The sequence below is a fragment of the Eleutherodactylus coqui genome, chromosome 1, assembly GCF_035609145.1.
Source record: "Eleutherodactylus coqui strain aEleCoq1 chromosome 1, aEleCoq1.hap1, whole genome shotgun sequence".
Classification (NCBI taxonomy): Eukaryota; Metazoa; Chordata; class Amphibia; order Anura; family Eleutherodactylidae; genus Eleutherodactylus; species Eleutherodactylus coqui.
The window spans coordinates 170,776,406-170,794,338 of record NC_089837.1 but is presented as its reverse complement, the minus strand read 5'-3'; the positions used below and the strand labels follow the sequence as shown (position 1 = coordinate 170,794,338).

Genomic DNA, 17,933 nt, shown 5'->3' with positions numbered 1-17,933 from the left:
AAATCAGTTGCGATTTTCCACTCGCGGAGGAAAAATAGCAGCATGTTCTTTTTTGGCGCAGATTTCATATGGACGGCTTCTATTAAAGTCAATGGAAGCTGTCGGATCTGTGGCCTGTGGCTGTCGCTGCGGACAGGCCGCGGAATCTGCGTCATCACCTAGCGATGGTGCAGCGTCATCAGTACTGTTTATGTGCGCCGGCTGGCGCATCCACATTACAGAAAAAGAACACTGTGGACAGGTATGTATAGGTCTGCAGGGGTCACTAGTCGAGCACGTGTGCATTGGGCCTTATGCTTGCCTAATTTGAAACTGAAGCTTGTTTAATTACACTGGCCAACAAAAAAATATTTGGGGGTGAGAAAAATGAACATGACAAAGAAAAATTTTTATTAGCTCTAGTTTCTGTGATATACAATAGGTGGAAGTATGTTACTTTAACGGATTAGGAGAAAATTATACATTTTAATTACATATGCTAACAACATTGGAAGTGCATTGGAAATTTTTTTCAGGACAGTTACATTTTAAGGCCTCCTTCACACGGGCGACAAAGTCGCGCGATTTTGTAGCATTGCTACGATGGTTTCCTATGGGTTCTTTCACACATGAGATGTTTTGTAGCATGCTACAAAACGACACACAAACCTCGCAGGTCCGGTGATATGCCTGCGACACGCGAAGTTTTGTAGCCCATGTTTCTCTATGGAGCCTTCCTCTTTGTTGAATCGCATTGCACGAAAACGCAGTTTGCATGCGATGCAATGCAACTTTGAGAGTAGCAGATGCTACCAAGTCGCGTAATTTTGTAGCGTCACATGCGACTTTGTAGCGCTACAAAATCGTGGTATTGCTGCGAGAAAATCGCAGCTATATCGTACGGTGCAGCGATGCGATATCGCTGCGATTTTCTCGCAGCGATGAGGTGTTGCCCGTGTGAAGGAGGCCTAAGAGTTCTAAATTGATAGAAGAATTCCTGGCAGGTGGTTCGGTTTGAATAAAATCATGTGGTGACTTCACAAGATCATTTTCTTTTGGCTTGCCTCTTGTAAGGGAGTTCCAGAGCACACAGACCAGCAGTAATCTGCAAGCATTGCTTCATTCCAACAGCCCTGATATCTTTGTTCCATGACATAAATATCCCGGTGGAATCTTTCTCCGTGTTCATCACTGACAGCTCCACAGCTGGGAGGGGAAAAGTCTAGGTGGGAGTGAAGAAAATGGATCTTAAGGGACATGTTGCATCTGAGTTGATGGTATTTTCCCAGAAGTACTGTCACCAACTGAGTGTATTTATCATCCCTTTTGTTGCCTAAGAATCCCTGAATAACTCCCTCTTAGGCTTGCCAAGCTTCCTTTTCTTTTCCTTTCAAAACTTGGTCAAACGCAGGATCCTTTACAAGTTGTAGAATTTGTGGCCCAACAAAAATACCTTCCTTAACCTTTGCATCACTCAATCTAGGAAATTGGTCTCTTAAGTACCTAAATGCCTGTTCTTCCTGGTTCATACCGTTGACAAACTCTTTCATTAAACTCAGCTTTATATGAAGGGGTGCAAGAAGAACATCGTTTGGGTCCATGAGATGCTCGGCAACGACATTTTTCTCAGTAGAGTCAAGATTTCTTGCAGGCCGGTCCGCTTGAATGTAATTCTTTTTCCACACTTTCTTTATTTTTTATTTCAAGCTCATAATGTTTGGATGGAGTAGAAACTGGTAAGCTACCTGAATGTGGAATAGGTAGAATAGCAGATGGAAGATTCAGGTATTGAACTGTTCCTGTTTTCTTCATTGACAATCCTGCCTTTATAGGCAGGGTCAAGCAGAAATAGCAGTCATCTGTATGGTTTGTAGACTCCCGCCAAACCATAGGCACAGCAAAAACCATAGATCATTTTTTATTTTTCAGCCAATCTCGTAGTTTAACTGAACAAGAGTTGCAACATATATGTGGAGCCCATGACTCATCCTGGTCCCCTACCTTCATACCAAAATAATGATGATAGGCAGTCTTCACAAGAGGCGTCAGATTGCCTTTCTGTGACGAAAATGTTATTTAACCACAAATGTAACAAAAATTATTCACTAAATTTACCCATTTTCGTGGCATTTTGATATAGCAAATTTTACACTTCAAAAGCATCCAAAACCAGAAATTCCGAAAAAAAGAAAAACAGAAACAATATGAAACTCAGTCATATCAACATTTATTATGTTTATAACCTACAAACATATGGAGAATGTTGTGTTATGTCAGTTAAGAGGTCTGACAACTCCCCTTCAAAAAATTCCCACAAAATAAAAATGCAAACTCTAAAAAATCATGTCACTGTATCTCCAAAACAAGAGCTAATCAGTCACTTTTATGGTGATTTTTGAATTCAGCAGATGGAAATACATAAGAATATGCTAATTTGGAGCCCGAAACACAATCATCGTCTGGCAGTGTTATTTATTTGCATTCTTAAGGATTTTAGTAACCCATAATAAACATTGCACCCTTTATTTCTCCAGCTTCTCTAGTACTTCTGTGGTCAAGTTGGGTTTTGACATCTGTGATTCCATGTGATGGAGTTGGTTACCATGTGGTCCTTCACTTAGTGTTAGAGTGAGGACTCACTTGAATGAGGTCTCCACTGGGAGGCAGGGGACCTTATAAAACTGATAAAAATGGGAGCTTGAGAAAGTTTTCACAGCAGCATTAGATCACTGCAAAAACTGGATCTGTATATATTTTTTGATATGATAAATTGCACCTCGCCATATCCCTGACTGCTGAATGAATCTGGGTCTGGCAGATGTAAAGAGAACATTTCCAGCACAAAAGAATTGTGCCAAGAGTAAAGGTTAGAGACATATTGTAAACTGTACAGAAAAGCCTTCCAAAAAGACCAGCAAAGGTTATACTAGTTCTACATTTTGCTACAATATGCATCAATAACTACATACAGATAGAATTTTAGGGTGTGTACATATTTTGGCCATAGGGTCAAATCAGTCTTACAAATTAGACCTTAATATGGCATCAAGGGCTTAGATATATAGGAAAGATACACTTGAAAGATAAACAGTGGGTTATACAAAGTTTACGGCTTATAGTATACAGCATATACTATTATTAAAGCTTGTTCACATTGGCATTCCGCAGCTTTACTTGTTCCATTAAATTAATGGAAACCTAATGGAATGGAAGCCAACTAAAAGCTTTTCGTTTTTTGAAAAGCCATTGAAATCTATGGGGAAAAAAAACCTGGAAATGTTTATTTCAGTTTTAATTAATTTTTTCTGCTCCAAAAATAGTACAGAGAGACGGAAAGCCCTAACAGAGTCCTAACACAGATGTGAACAAGTCCTAATATCTAACAGATACAAATATCTAACAGCTTGAAGACATTTTTCTTTTTGTTTTCCCAGGCCTGTTGCATAAGAAATACAGAGAGGAATCAAGCATCTGTTCAGCGCTACAATCTCTTCCACTTTAATAAATCTCAATTGATCTGGATTATCTTTAAGATTCATTTGAAGGTGCTTCAGTAGTTTAAGGTTTGTATTTGTCTTTTTAACAGCCCCAAGGTGTTTCACCTATTCCCTGACTCATTTTTCTAGAGCTCATATTCATGTACATTAAACAGCATGGTCACTTAAGTAAGCTCGCAACAAAAGATGTACAACATTTAATAAAATGTCTGTACTGGGATATGTTCTGTAAAATGTTTCCATATAAAAGTCACCTTGGGAAGAATAGAACAAATATCCAGAACATGCAATGAACGGTAGAGTGCACAAGTTCTTTAATGGAATGTTCCTGGAGTTATCCTTCAGAGAAAACTGCTTCATAGCTGAAATTTAATTGGGTTAAACTTACACTTTTAACCTGTATGTCCTGATTGGGATTCTGGTAGGTTACGACTTTTTAAATTTTAATTTTATGAAGTTCCATTACTTACAGATTGGTTGAGATAAATACTTAATGTGCTGGATAGCAGACTGTCACAAAGTGCACTGCTTCTGAATAGAATCTTTAAGCCTGCAAGTGTGTGTTAGTTTCGGCTTTCCTTAGCCTACGGCAGGGGCTGGGTGCGTCTCCTAGTGCTAGCATGAAGTCAAGCATGGCGTTTTCTGCAAATAGCACAGCAGCAACTGGTGCCTTTAGAAGAAAGCAGCTGTTCAGTAGCATAAAGCTTGTGCTAGTTAGAAGTTGACGTACTAATGAGTGACTAGCTCCATTAACTTTGCAGGATATGATGAATAAGATCTATGTTATATTTTTTGCCCCATTGCTCTATAAAACATTGGTTCTAACTGCTGTTTATTTTAACAACTCTACACTTTTGAGTTTGTTCCATGTTTTTTATTATCAGCTGTTTATATTCCCCTTCACTTCTCTCTTTAGTACCCTTTGTTTTATATGTAATGCTTACTTTATTTTGTCTTAGGCTGGCTCTTATTTTTGGTCCTTTTATTGGTTTATTTATCTGCTCTGTTAGTTTTTTCAGTGCTAATAGAAAAATATAGGGTTCCCTACTATTAGATCATATATAAGGGGCTTTACTCACACTCATTCATGTCTCACAATTACGGCTGGGTTTGTGTAAAATAATTTCTGGAGATTCATAAATGAGGTTGTATATGGCTAGCAGTCCACTGTCATCAAATTAACAAACTAGAAGTTTGAAAACTATGGCTCTATTGACTGCTGTAGCGTAAGGGAATTCTAATGTCAGTGCTCCCATTTGCACAGTGCAAAATAACATTATTTAAATTAAATCAAAGGTAGAGTTCCACATTTGAAGTCAAAAAACACAAACTAAATTTGAAAGCAATATTGGGCAGTAACAATCACTATTTTAGCACTGAGGTTAAGAGATAAGCGGAATCTGGTGTTCAGAGTGTATAGAGATGTGTATGTCCACCTATTGCCCTGTGTGCATTTGGACACACATGCTCAGGCATTCCACCCACAGACAGTTCTTTGTGTTGTGATCCTCTGTTCATTGCAGAGCAGCAAAATGAAATAGCTTTCCGCTTGTCCAGGAAGTAGCAGAGCCTCTGCAGTATCATGACAATGTATCTAAGAATACTTTTCCTTCTTAGCGTGTTAGAATTGTAATGTTGGATTAGAAAGAAAAGACTATATTGTCAGCTGTCAGAGGTGGAAGGAGAGTGATTCAGCCCGGAGCCTAACAGCATAATTTAATAGCAGTATCAAGGGAAACACGTAGGAGCAAAAGATGCTAAAAAAGGTAATTTTATCCTAATGCAAATTGCTTTAAAATAGCAATTAACAGGTTTTTGAGGACGTTTGGTATGAAAATGATTCAAGGGAAAAACCCTTTAAGAAATAGGGAAGAATATCCTAACACCCTAGTCACTTCATTGATACCTGATATTTCCACAATCATGAAAAACATCAATATACTGTTCTAAAAATGTGGATAAAGCACCACGTATCTGAAGTGAAGTTCATGGTAAACATTTAACCCTATCAGGACAGATATGTTCTGAGCCTTCAGGAATAAGGATTTTCTTTTTCTCATTTTTTCATCTATGCATTGCAAGTGTCATGACAGCAGAAGTGGATCTGTTGTACCTCCAAAGGCCCATTTACATGATCGCTCAAAGATCGCTCAAATGACAGTTTGAGTGACAGCTTTGAGTGATCATTTTGCATAAACTATTAAGTAGCTACTCAGCTACTTAATAGCTTATCAGTTGTGTAAATGAAGCCTTTAGCTGAATGCAGTTAATAGCCAGGTGGCTCTTATCTGCTTTCAGTTCCTTTGTTCTCAGACGGTAAACAATGCTATCAGCACAACCCTTGGAGAACTCCTGATAAGACCGCACAACGATTTTTAGGTTGACCTGAATTTAACGATCAGCTAGCAGTGCATGATGGCCGCCCATTTAGATGCAACGATTATTGCTCAAACAATACCTTTTGTTTTGCGATTTTTGAGCAATCATTGCTCTGTGTAAATGGGCCTTAACCGAATTTTGCTTAGAGATAGATCCAGGGACTGCACCAGGGATCCTCCTGCTTTTACCCTTCTACCCCACTAAATCAGATCTGGTCTTCACTGTGGGGAACCCCAGACTGTTATCCTCAAATTCTCTCGGTTAAAGGGGTTGTCCCGCGATAGCAAGTGGGATTATACACTTCTGTATGGCTATATTAATGCACTTTGTAATATACATCGTGCATTAAATATGAGCTATACAGAAGTTATTCACTTACCTGCTCCGTTGCTGGCGTCCCCGTTGCCATGGTGCCGTCTAATTTCAGCGTCTAATCTCCCGATTAGACGCGCTTGCGCAGAAGGGTCTTCTCCCTTCTCTTCGGTCTCGGCACGAGCGGTGTTGTGGCTCCGCTCCCTTCTACGCGTCATCGCATAGCTCTGCCCCATCACGTGTGCCGATTCCAGCCAATCAGGAGGCTGGAATCAGCAATGGACCGCACAGAGCCCACGGTGCACCATGGGAGAAGACCCGCGGCGCATCGTGGGTGAAGATCCCGGCGGCCATCTTGGCTGCAAAGAAGAAAGAAGCTGCAGAGACGGGATTCGGGTAAGTAAAATTTTTTATTTTTTTTTATCACGTCCCTTGGGTTTGTCCCGCGCTGAACGGGGGGTCTATTAAAAAAAAAAAAAAAAAACGTTTCGGCGCAGGACAACCCCTTTAAGAGGCAGCTGATGCATCTTGGTTAGGTTTACTGTAACACAGTACCAGAGGGTGTAGACAGAGACTTTATTGTCAAACAGAGCCGAGGTAAGAACAGACAGAGTACTTTCAAAATGAAAAATCAGGTCAAGGGTCAGGGCAGGCAGAAGACAGAATAATCATGGTTAATTACCAAGCCAAGATCAGGAAAGGAGAAGTTGGGAAAGTAGAATGGAATGGGCACAGATCAAAACCAGGAAGCAGACAGAAAACACTATAACACTTTTGCACTTTAGTGGTGGAGGGTGCCTTAAATAGACTAGAGCTTATCTGGATTTTCTGGGGACTGGATTGCTAGGTGCACTCACTGGCCTTCTAAGAGGCAGACCAAATGCATGCACAACCTTTGAGTGGCTATGGCAGTAGCCCTGGGCCAAGACGGGAAGTGGCATCTTACAAGAGCAGAGGGACAGGAGCCACAAAGAGGAGAGGGAGGTGAGGAGAGTCATTGGCCACAGCCCTGCTACATGATGCAAGAGCCTAACCTTTTAGTTAGTCTGAGTCTTGTTAGGCTGAGATCATTAGCATAGGTAGGGCGGTAGACAGAGATGAGGGAACAGTTATAGGGCAGCACAGCACTGTGGAGAGCTTTATGGATGAGAAAGGTTAGTATAAGTTGTATGTTAAAGTGGACAGCCAGCCAGTACAGTGACTGGCGCAGGATGGAGGCATTGGTATAGCGGTTGAACAGAAAGATGAACCTGAGCTCAGTTTTTGAAAGATTCAGTTTTAGATACAGGACACGATGTTAGAAACAGTGGACAGACAATCACTGGTGTTTTGAAGTAATAAAGGGGTGATGTCTCAGGAAAAGGTATATAATTAGATATCATCAGCATTAAGATGATACTGAATGGCAAATCTACTGATAGCTTATCCAATAGGGTCTATGTATATAAGGGGTAAATATGTCTGAAATGTATGTTTGCAGAGTGTTATAGTATCTTTATAACCTGTATTCCAATGTACTTGTATCTGATTGGAGTTTATCACAATTATATATGTAGATGGAATATGCTATATTAACCCCTTCATGACATGGCCTATTTTGGGCTTAAGGACCAAGCCTTATTTTTCCAATCGGACATCTGTCACTTTATGTGCTAATAACTTTTGAATGCTTTTACTTATCAATGTGATTCTGAGATTGTTTTTTCGTGACATATTGTACTTTATGTTTGTGTAAAAATTGCATCAATAAATTTTGTCTTAACTAGGAAAACAAATCGAAATTTACAGAAAATTTGGAAAAATTGACAATTTTCAAACTTTGAATTAAACTTTCTGTAAGACAGATAGTCAAACACCACAAAATAGTTAATAATTAACATTTCCCGTATGCCTGCTTTATACTGCAATAATTTTTTAAGCGTTATTTTATTTTTTTTAGACTCCACAAAGTATATAAATTTAGCAGTCATTTTTCAAATTTGCTAGCAAATTTCAAAATCTGAATTTTTAAGGGCCAACTCAGTTTAGACGTGGATTTTAAGAGCCTGTATACCAGAAAACCCCCACAAATCACCACATTTTAAAAACTGCACCTTTCAAAGTATTTAAAATGGCATTTAGAAAGTTTATTAACGCTTTAGATGCTTCACAGGAATTAAACAAATGTGCATCAGAAATTAGAAAAATTCAATTTTTCTACAGATTTTCAATTTAAAACCATTTTTTCCTATAAAACAGCAGGAGTTAACAGAGAAACAAAACTCGGGATTTATTACCAGGATTCTGCAGTTTTTAGAAATGCCCCATATGTGGGCGTAAACTGTTGTTCACGCACATGGCAGGGCTCAGAAGAGAGGGAGCGATATTTGGCTTTTTGAATGCAGATTTTGCTGGAATAATTTTCAGACCCCATGTAGTGTTTGCAGTGGCCCCGAGGTACCAGTACATTTGAAACCCCCAAGAATTGACCCCATTTTGGAAACTAGACCCCTCAGGAAATTTATTAAGGGGTGTAGTGAGAGGTTTGAACCCACAGGTGCTTGAGGAATTTTTTTAACAATTTGAGTTGAATACGAAAAATTCCATTTTTTCACATAATGTTTAGCTTTAGGCCCAGATTTATAGTTTTTACCAGGAGCAGAAGGAGAAAAGGTACCCCATGATGCGTTACCCAATTGCTCCCGAGCACGGAAATGCCCCATATGTGGGCGTAAACTGTTGTTCACGCACATGGCAGGGCTCAGAAGAGAGGGAGCGATATTTGGCTTTTTGAATGCAGATTTTGCTGGAATAATTTTCAGACCCCATGTAGTGTTTGCAGTGCCCCCGAGGTACCAGTACATTTGAAATCCCCAAGAATTGACCCCATTTTGGAAACTAGACCCCTCAGGAAATTTATTAAGGGGTGTAGTGAGAGGTTTGAACCCACAGGTGCTTGAGGAATTTATTTAACAATTTGAGTTGAATACGAAAAATTCCATTTTTTCACATAATGTTTAGCTTTAGGCCCAGATTTATAGTTTTTACCAGGAGCAGAAGGAGAAAAGGTACCCCATGATGCGTTACCCAATTGCTCCCGAGCACGGAAATGCCCCATATGTGGGCGTAAACTGTTGTTCACGCACATGGCAGGGCTCAGAAGAGAAGGAGCGATATTTGGCTTTTTGAATGCAGATTTTGCTGGAATAATTTTCAGACCCCATGTAGTGTTTGCAGTGCCCCCGAGGTACCAGTACATTTGAAACCCCCAAGAATTGACCCCATTTTGGAAACTAGACCCCTCAGGAAATTTATTAAGGGGTGTAGTGAGAGGTTTGAACCCACAGGTGCTTGAGGAATTTTTTTAACAATTTGAGTTGAATACGAAAAATTCCATTTTTTCACATAATGTTTAGCTTTAGGCCCAGATTTATAGTTTTTACCAGGAGCAGAAGGAGAAAAGGTACCCCATGATGCGTTGCGCAATTTCTCCCGGGCACGGAAATGCCCCATATGTGGGCATAAATCGTTGTTTGGGCACATGGCAGTGCTCAGAAGGAAAGGAGCACCTTTTGAATGCAGATTTTGCTGGAATCATTTTCAGCCCCCATGTAGTGTCTGCAGTGCCCCTGAGGTACCAGTACATTTGAAACCCCAAAGAATTGACCCCATTTTGGAAACTTGTCCCCTCAGGGAATTTATTAAGGGGTGCAGTGAGCGTTTTGAACTCATAGGTTTTTCAGGAATTTTTTCAACAGTTTGAGTTGAATACGAAAAATTCAAATTTTTCCTGTAATGTTTAGCTTTAGGCCCAGATTTATAGCTTTTACCAGGAGCAGAAGGAGAAAAGGTACCCCATGATGCATTACCCAATTTCTCCCGGGCACGGAAATGCCCCATATGTGGGCGTAAACTGTTGTTTGGGCACATAGCAGGGCTCAGAAGGAAAGGAGCGGTTTTTGAATGCAGATTTTGCTGGAATAATTTTCAGACCCCATATAGTGTTTGCAGTGCCCCTGAGGTACCAGTACATTTGAAACCCCAAAGAATTGACCCCATTTTGGAAACTTGTCCCCTCAGGGAATTTATTAAGGGGTGCAGTGAGCGTTTTGAACTCATAGGTTTTTCAGGAATTTTTTCAACAGTTTGAGTTGAATACGAAAAATTCAAATTTTTCCTGTAATGTTTAGCTTTAGGCCCAGATTTATAGCTTTTACCAGGAGCAGAAGGAGAAAAGGTACCCCATGATGCATTACCCAATTTCTCCCGGGCACGGAAATGCCCCATATGTGGGCGTAAACTGTTGTTTGGGCACATAGCAGGGCTCAGAAGGAAAGGAGCGGTTTTTGAATGCAGATTTTGCTGGAATAATTTTCAGACCCCATATAGTGTTTGCAGTGCCCCTGAGGTACCAGTACATTTGAAACCCCAAAGAATTGACCCCATTTTGGAAACTTGTCCCCTCAGGGAATTTAGTAAGGGGTGCAGTGAGCGTTTTGAACTCATAGATGTTTCAGGAATTTTTTTAACAGTTTGAGTTGAATACAAAAAAATTCTAATTTTTCCAGCAATGTTTAGCTTTAGGCCCAGATTTATATTTTTTACCAGGAGCAGAAGGAAAAAAGGTACCCCATGATGCGTTACCCAATTGCTCCTATGTGCAGAAATGCCCCATATCTGGGCGTAAACTGTTTGGGCACATGGCAGGGCCCAGAAGGGAAGGACTTGGCATGTGGGTTTATGTACAAGCTGTGCGAAGTACATCGGGGTAAAACGTCAGGGCAACAGTCAAATTAAAATTTCAGGGATGTGTGGTATGTCTTAAAACAATTTTTTATACACAGGCCGGGTTGTGTGGGGCACGTTTCGCAATGATGTATGGTGTCCTTTCTTATCCCTTGTTTGTAGCACACTCTGCACTTTTTTTGGGTCCTTCCCTTCTTCCCAGTGGAGGGAATTTCACTGGGAAAGTGCTGCCCTGGTACAATCCTCGTGGCCTCGCTTCCAGAAGTACTGGGCTGCTCTCCCACCTCCTGTTCCCCAAATATTAGGGCCTTGATAACGTCTTCCTGAAACTCGAGGAAGGTGCCCCTCTGGCCTGCACCCCGATACAGCACGTAGGCATTGTACATTGCCATCTGTACGAGGTGCACAGCCAGTTTTTTGTACCACACCCGTGTTTTCCGCATGGCATTATACGGCTCCAGTACCTGGTCTGATAGGTCCACACCTCCCATGTTCTTATTGTAGTCAAGGACACAGTCTGGTTTGGGGGTTTCTGTACTGGTACCTCGTACTGGGCAGGGGGTACTACTGTGGCCGTGGATTGTGGTCAATATAAGGACATCCCTCTTGTCCTTATACTTGACACACAACATATTGTTGCTGCATTGGGCCCGGCTCTCACCCCTTCTGAGCAGTTGCCCAAGCAGCGTTTTAGGGAGGCTTCTCTGATTTTTTCGGATGGTACCACATGCCACTGTTCCTCTGGAAGCGAGGCACTGAAACAGGGGGACACTGGTATAAAAGTTGTCCACGTATAGATGGTAACCCTGGTCTAATAGTGGGTGCACTAGTTCCCACACTATTTTCCCTGTTACTCCCAGCACGGGGGGGCATTCTGGGGGCTCAATTTTGGTGTCCTTTCCCTCATAAATGCGGAATTTATGCGTGTACCCCGATGCACTTTCGCACAGTTTGTACAATTTCACGCCATACCGTGCCCGCTTACTGGGCAGGTACTGGCGGAATTTAAGCCTCCCCTTGAAGTGCACCAGGGACTCGTCTACTGCAATATTTTTTTGGGGGGTATATGCCTGGGCAAATTTAAAATTAAAATGTTCCACTACTGGCCTGATTTTATATAAACGATCATAATTGGGATGATCACTTGGGGGGCACTCTGCATTATTGTTATAGTGCAAAAATTTTTGGATCATCTCAAACCGTGTCCTTGACATTGCCATGCGGAACATAGGCGTGTGATACAAAATGTCAGTACTCCAGTACGCCCGGATGGTCGGCTTTTTCACTAGACCCATGGTTAACACAAGACCCCAAAATTTTTTTATTTCTAGTGGATCCACAGGGGTCCACATATCGGGTCTTGCGTAGCTGGAGGTGGGATTTTGCTGTATAAAATGCTGGGCATACAAATTCGTTTGGGTCACTATGTGTGCAATAAAATCATCGGGAAAAAAAAACATAAAAAAGTCCCTCGCTCTGAGCCCTTCAGTATCAAACTGAATCCCTGGGTTGCCATGGAAGTCAGGGATCTGGGGTCTAAAATTTTCAGGAGTACCCCAACTAACATCAGGTGTATTGGGGTCCACAGTAGTGGCGGTCCTTGGACGCCTTCTTGGGGGTACAGGTAGTTCAGATTCACTAGATGAGGATGAAGATGAGGAGGAGGAGAATGCGAGAAAAGTCGCGTCATCCCCACTAGCAGAATCTGAGTCAGAGGCAATAATTGCGTACACCTCCTCAGCAGTATATCTCCTGCGGGCCATTATAAAAGTGTAATATGCACTTCAGAAAAAAAAATTTATTGTATAGGACACTGCGGGTTCACTGGGATGGGGTGACCAGCGAACGGGGGCAGAAATGCAGAACAAACTTTATTTTTATTTTTATTTTTTAGACTGACAGATATGCTGACAATACACGAACACACTACGCTGACAAACTATACACTACGCTGACTAACTGCACAGTACACCGACGGACTACACACTACGCTGACTAACTTCACACTACGCTGACTGATGACGGGAAGGGGACTATAAAATGGGAACACAAAAGGAACTTTTTTTTTCTTTTCTTTTCTTTTTTTTTTTACACCGACAGATACACTGACTAACTACACACTACGCTGACAAACTATACACTACACTACACTACACTGACTAATGACGGGAAGGGGGACTATAAAATGGGAACACAAAAGGAACTTTTTTTTTTCTTTTTTTTCTTTTTTTTTTTTACACGGACAGATACACTGACAAACTGCACACTACGCTGACAAACTATACACTACACTACACTGACAAATGACGGGAAGGGGACTATAAAATGGGAACACAAAAGGAACTTTTTTTTTTCTTTTTTTTCTTTTTTTTTTTTACACGGACAGATACACTGACAAACTGCACACTACGCTGACAAACTATACACTACACTACACTGACAAATGACGGGAAGGGGACTATAAAATGGGAACACAAAAGGAACTTTTTTTTTTCTTTTTTTTCTTTTTTTTTTTTTACACGGACAGATACACTGACAAACTGCACACTACGCTGACAAACTATACACTACACTACACTGACAAATGACGGGAAGGGGACTATAAAATGGGAACACAAAAGGTTTTTTTTTTTTTTACACAGACAGATACACTGACAAACTAATGACGGGAAGGGAGACTACAAAATGCGCTACACTACTATACTAATCACACTGCACTTCAAATCCCAGCTACACTACACTACAGATCACACACTGCACTACAAATCCCAGCTACACTACAGATCACACACTACAGATCACACACTGCACTACAAATCCCAGCTACACTACACTACTGATCACACACTACAGATCACACACTACACTACAAATCCCAGCTACACTACACTACTGATCACACACTACAGATCACACACTACACTACAAATCCCAGCTACACTACACTACTGATCACACACTGCACTACAAATCCCAGCTACACTACAGATCACACCTCACTACACTACACACTACTGATTACACTCTCACTACACTGCTTATTACACTCTCACTACACTGCTTATTACACCTCACTACACTCTCACTACACTACACTACTGATCACACCTCACTACACTCTCCCTACACTACAGATCGCTATGATATTTTATTTTTTACACTGCTATATCGCTCTCTACAACCGCCGGAAGCACTGTGAGGCGATTGCAGAGAGACTATACTATAAACAGCGGGCTTTCTGCTGCCGAGCTGTGATTGGTCAGTGAGTTCTTCACTGACCAATCACAGCGATCGCTGGGGCGGGACCACTGTGATTGGTCCCTGGCCCGCACGTAGTGATTGTCTGCTAACGATGTTAGCAAACGTCACTACTGTGTCGCCGCGATAGTCACCGCGGCGACAATGTAAGTGCAGGACGTAAGTTTACGTCCAATTGCGGGAAGTATCCCGCTGCCAGGACGTAAACTTACGCCCTGCAGCGGGAAGGGGTTAAGACCCGTTTACATGGCCTGATGATCGCTCAAAGATCACTCAAATAATAGCTTGAGTGACAGCTTTGAGCAATCATTTTGCATAAACTTTTAAGTAGCTATTCAGCTACTTAAGAGCAATTAAGTGTGCAAATAAAGCCTTAGCTAAAAAAAAAAGAAGTAGATAATAGCCGGAGGGCTCTTATTTGCATTCAGATCCTTTATTCTCTAGCGGGAAACAATGCTATCAGCACTACCCATGGTGAACTGCTGCTAAGGCTGAAGGACGATTTTTAGGTTGGACTGAATTTAACAATCAGCTAGCAGTGCACAAAAAGTGCACGATGGCGCGTATTTAGACGCAACGATTATCACTAAAACAATCGCTTTTTAACAGTTTTTTTTAGCAATCATCGCTCTGTGTAAATAGGCCTTTACTAGAGATGAGCGAACGTACTCGTTACGAGTACTTACGCACCCGAGCACCGCCATTTTCGAGTACAGCAGTACTCGCGCGTAAAGATTCGGGGGGCGCCGTGGCGGCACGGGGGGTAGCAGTGGGGAGTGGGGGGGAGAGGGAGAGAGAGAGGGCTCCCCCCTGTTCCCCGCTGCTACCCCCCGCACCGCCGCGCCTCTCCCCGCCCCCCGGCACCCCCCGAATCTTTACGCCCGAGTACTGAAGTACTCGAAAATGGCGGTACTCGGGTGCGTAAGTACTCATTACGAGTACGTTCGCTCATCTTTAGCCTTTACTGAATGATAAATGTGACAAATTATAATGAGCATGCCCAGACAGCCAAGTATAGGACACAGTAGAAAGCTCTAGAAAAAAGAAGGCACAGCTCAGTGTGGTCAGAAAGGAGGGGCTGTGAGAAGCTGCTCTGGTGATGGCAGTTTTTGTGGTGTGGAAGCCACAGTGTTGCCATGATAAGATATAGGTCAAAATAGAATAGCATTCCCCAAAGAGAGGGACTGCAAGACTCTGGGTAACCATTTCTAATGTGGCTTTTGATGTAATGGTCCTGTATTACAGTGTCCAATGGATAGAAGACACTGGCTGTCCTGAGGCCTAGCGAGAAACTAGAAATACAGATCAGCTGACTGCGTAGACTGACAGGGTTAGGAGAGACAGTTACAGGCTGAGAGGATCCCTGTAAATCAGCGTTTCCCAACTCTAGTCCTCAGGGACTACCAACAGGTCATGTTTCCAGGATATCCCATAGAGAGAACACCTGTGGCAATGTCTGAGGCACTGACGATAATTACATCACCTGTGGAAATCCTGAAAACATGACCTGTTGGGGGTCCCTGAGGACTGGATTTGGGAAACATTGCTGTAAATAGAGAGTTATACCCCAAGTATAATCTGTTATCTTTACTGCTACAGTTGTTGAAGAGAAAAATAAAGTGTTAATGTTTTATTACAACTATATTGTCAGCCAATATAAAGATGGCAAAGAGAAGAGGACCTAGGACCGAACCCTGAGGAACCCTTACAGCAAGAGGAAGAGGAGAAGAAGTTGATTCGGCAAATGATACACTGAATGATCAGTCAGAGAGGTAGGAAGAAAACCAAAAGAATCAGAGTCTTTAAGGGCAGTAAAGTGGAACATACTGAGAAGGAGTTGGTGATCTACAGTCTCTGACGTTGCAGACAGATGTCGAAGAATTAGTAAAAAGAGTAGTCACCATTACGTTTCACCATCGGGACATTATTTCACACTTTGTAAGGGCAATTTTTGTGAAATGTAGACTATGAAACCTAGATTATAAGATGTATAGAAGAGAATTTGCAGAGAGATAGCTGATTAGGTGAGAGTAGCCCAAGCTTCATTTCAGGAGTTTTGAGATAAAGGGGAGATTAAAGATGGATCAGTAATTAGAAGCGCAGGACGGGTTTGGGATTTGTTTTTTTTTAGTAATGGGGATATGACAGGATGTTTAAAGGAGGAGGGAAGGATAAAAGAATGAAGAGGGAGGTTAAATATTGTAACAAGGTAACTAGTGACAGCAGAAAGAGAGACTAGTCAGTGTGTGAGGGGATAGGTTCACTGATTCAGGTAGTAGGTCAAGAAGAAGGGAGGAGTCTGCAGACTTCTTCTGTACAATAATGTGTTATCTTTTTTTCTGTAGGTTACAGTCCTGGTGGTACAATTTAATGTGTCTGTTTTTTTCTATTTTTTTTTCTTTTTAATGAAAAAATGTTTTTCTTTATTATTTTTGGGATGGAAACTTTCTTAATCTTATTACATTTCATTGATATTACTTCTCAGGCACAACTCACACACATGGCAAGTGTGTGCTTGACTTTAACACAAAGTACAAAAATACCCCCAGTGTGTTTCGTTCTGCAGGTGGATTACTTATTTTACAGTTGTGTTATGGAACATCATTAACACTGTAAAACACCTATAATACAGTACATCTCAAATGTGTACAGTGCATGTGGTATATTGTAATTCTATCTACATTATGTTACAATTTCCTTCTTTTCTGTAGTGAGATCCTTGCTTTAGAACCTCATTTACTGTTCTTATTACAATGTATACAACACTCTATAATTAAAGGTCACTTTTAGAGTCTGTTGTTTGCCATTAGGCCACACGAACTACCAAGTAGCTACAGTATGTCTTAAAACTACACAAAGTCAGTAGGATTGGATCCTAGAATCCACAAAGATTATAAAGCGTTGGGAAATGCTGAGATTAAATGCTACATTTCTTTCTGCGATGAGACACTTGAGGTTTGGAGCTTGTGTGACACAGGCTTAACGCTCTGCCTTCTGTGATAAGAATGATTGTATTCCTGCATATATGAAAACATGCCAGTTCCGGAGACATTATCCGTCTTGCTGAAGCAATTTCCAGTACCCTGTAGAAAGAATTAGATATTAAAATGAATGCATGGCAATGACACTATTAGAGTGGACAAAAAGGAATGCATTATTGATCGCAGGTGGTTTTTTACACTCGCATTATGCATTATCTAGGTTGCTATGCTCTTAGACCATACCCTATAAAAATCAAACAGATACTTACAGTACTATTTCATGCTCTGAAATCTTGATACACAGCATGAACACAGTGTTCATAATAAGTTATTAATAGGAACAGCTGTCATCGCTGTGCCATTGAAGCAAAGGGCTTTCAGAGGAATGGATTTTGTGGCCTCATGCTATGGCACAGTTTAATGAGAAGACTCCGATTATTTATTTTAATTAGAACAAAACATTTATTTAGAGATAATGCAGGTTTAACATTCCATCTGCATTCCATTGCTAAAAACCTGGCTGGAATTAAGATAAAATGTGTTAGGATGAATGGAGAAGTGTGTCAGGATAGAATAGACAAAGACAAAAAGAAATAAAAATAGGAACTAAACAAGAACAGCAAATACTGTAGAGATTACAGTGAATTCCAATGAAAGTCATTTAAAAGTTTCATGATGTGGCAGATGCTGTTAATATTACTCATTTGTGTCAAGAAATGCATACAGATTTATATAGACATATATAAATAATATACATATATAATAATAAATAATTACAATAACATGCATAAAAGTGTTAGAA

The 17,933-nt window shown here is 41.0% G+C and overlaps 1 protein-coding gene across 1 annotated transcript; it reads right to left on the bottom strand.

Moving 5' to 3' along the window:
- Positions 1 to 1,337: 1,337 nt before the first annotated feature.
- Positions 1,338 to 12,655, bottom strand: LOC136632532 (piggyBac transposable element-derived protein 4-like). The gene is made up of 2 exons (XM_066607516.1): positions 11,132 to 12,655; positions 1,338 to 1,667 (listed from the first exon to the last, which is right to left on the bottom strand). The coding sequence occupies exons 1-2, from the start codon at positions 12,653 to 12,655 to the stop codon at positions 1,338 to 1,340; spliced, it is 1,854 nt and encodes a 617-aa protein (XP_066463613.1).
- Positions 12,656 to 17,933: the final 5,278 nt, after the last annotated feature.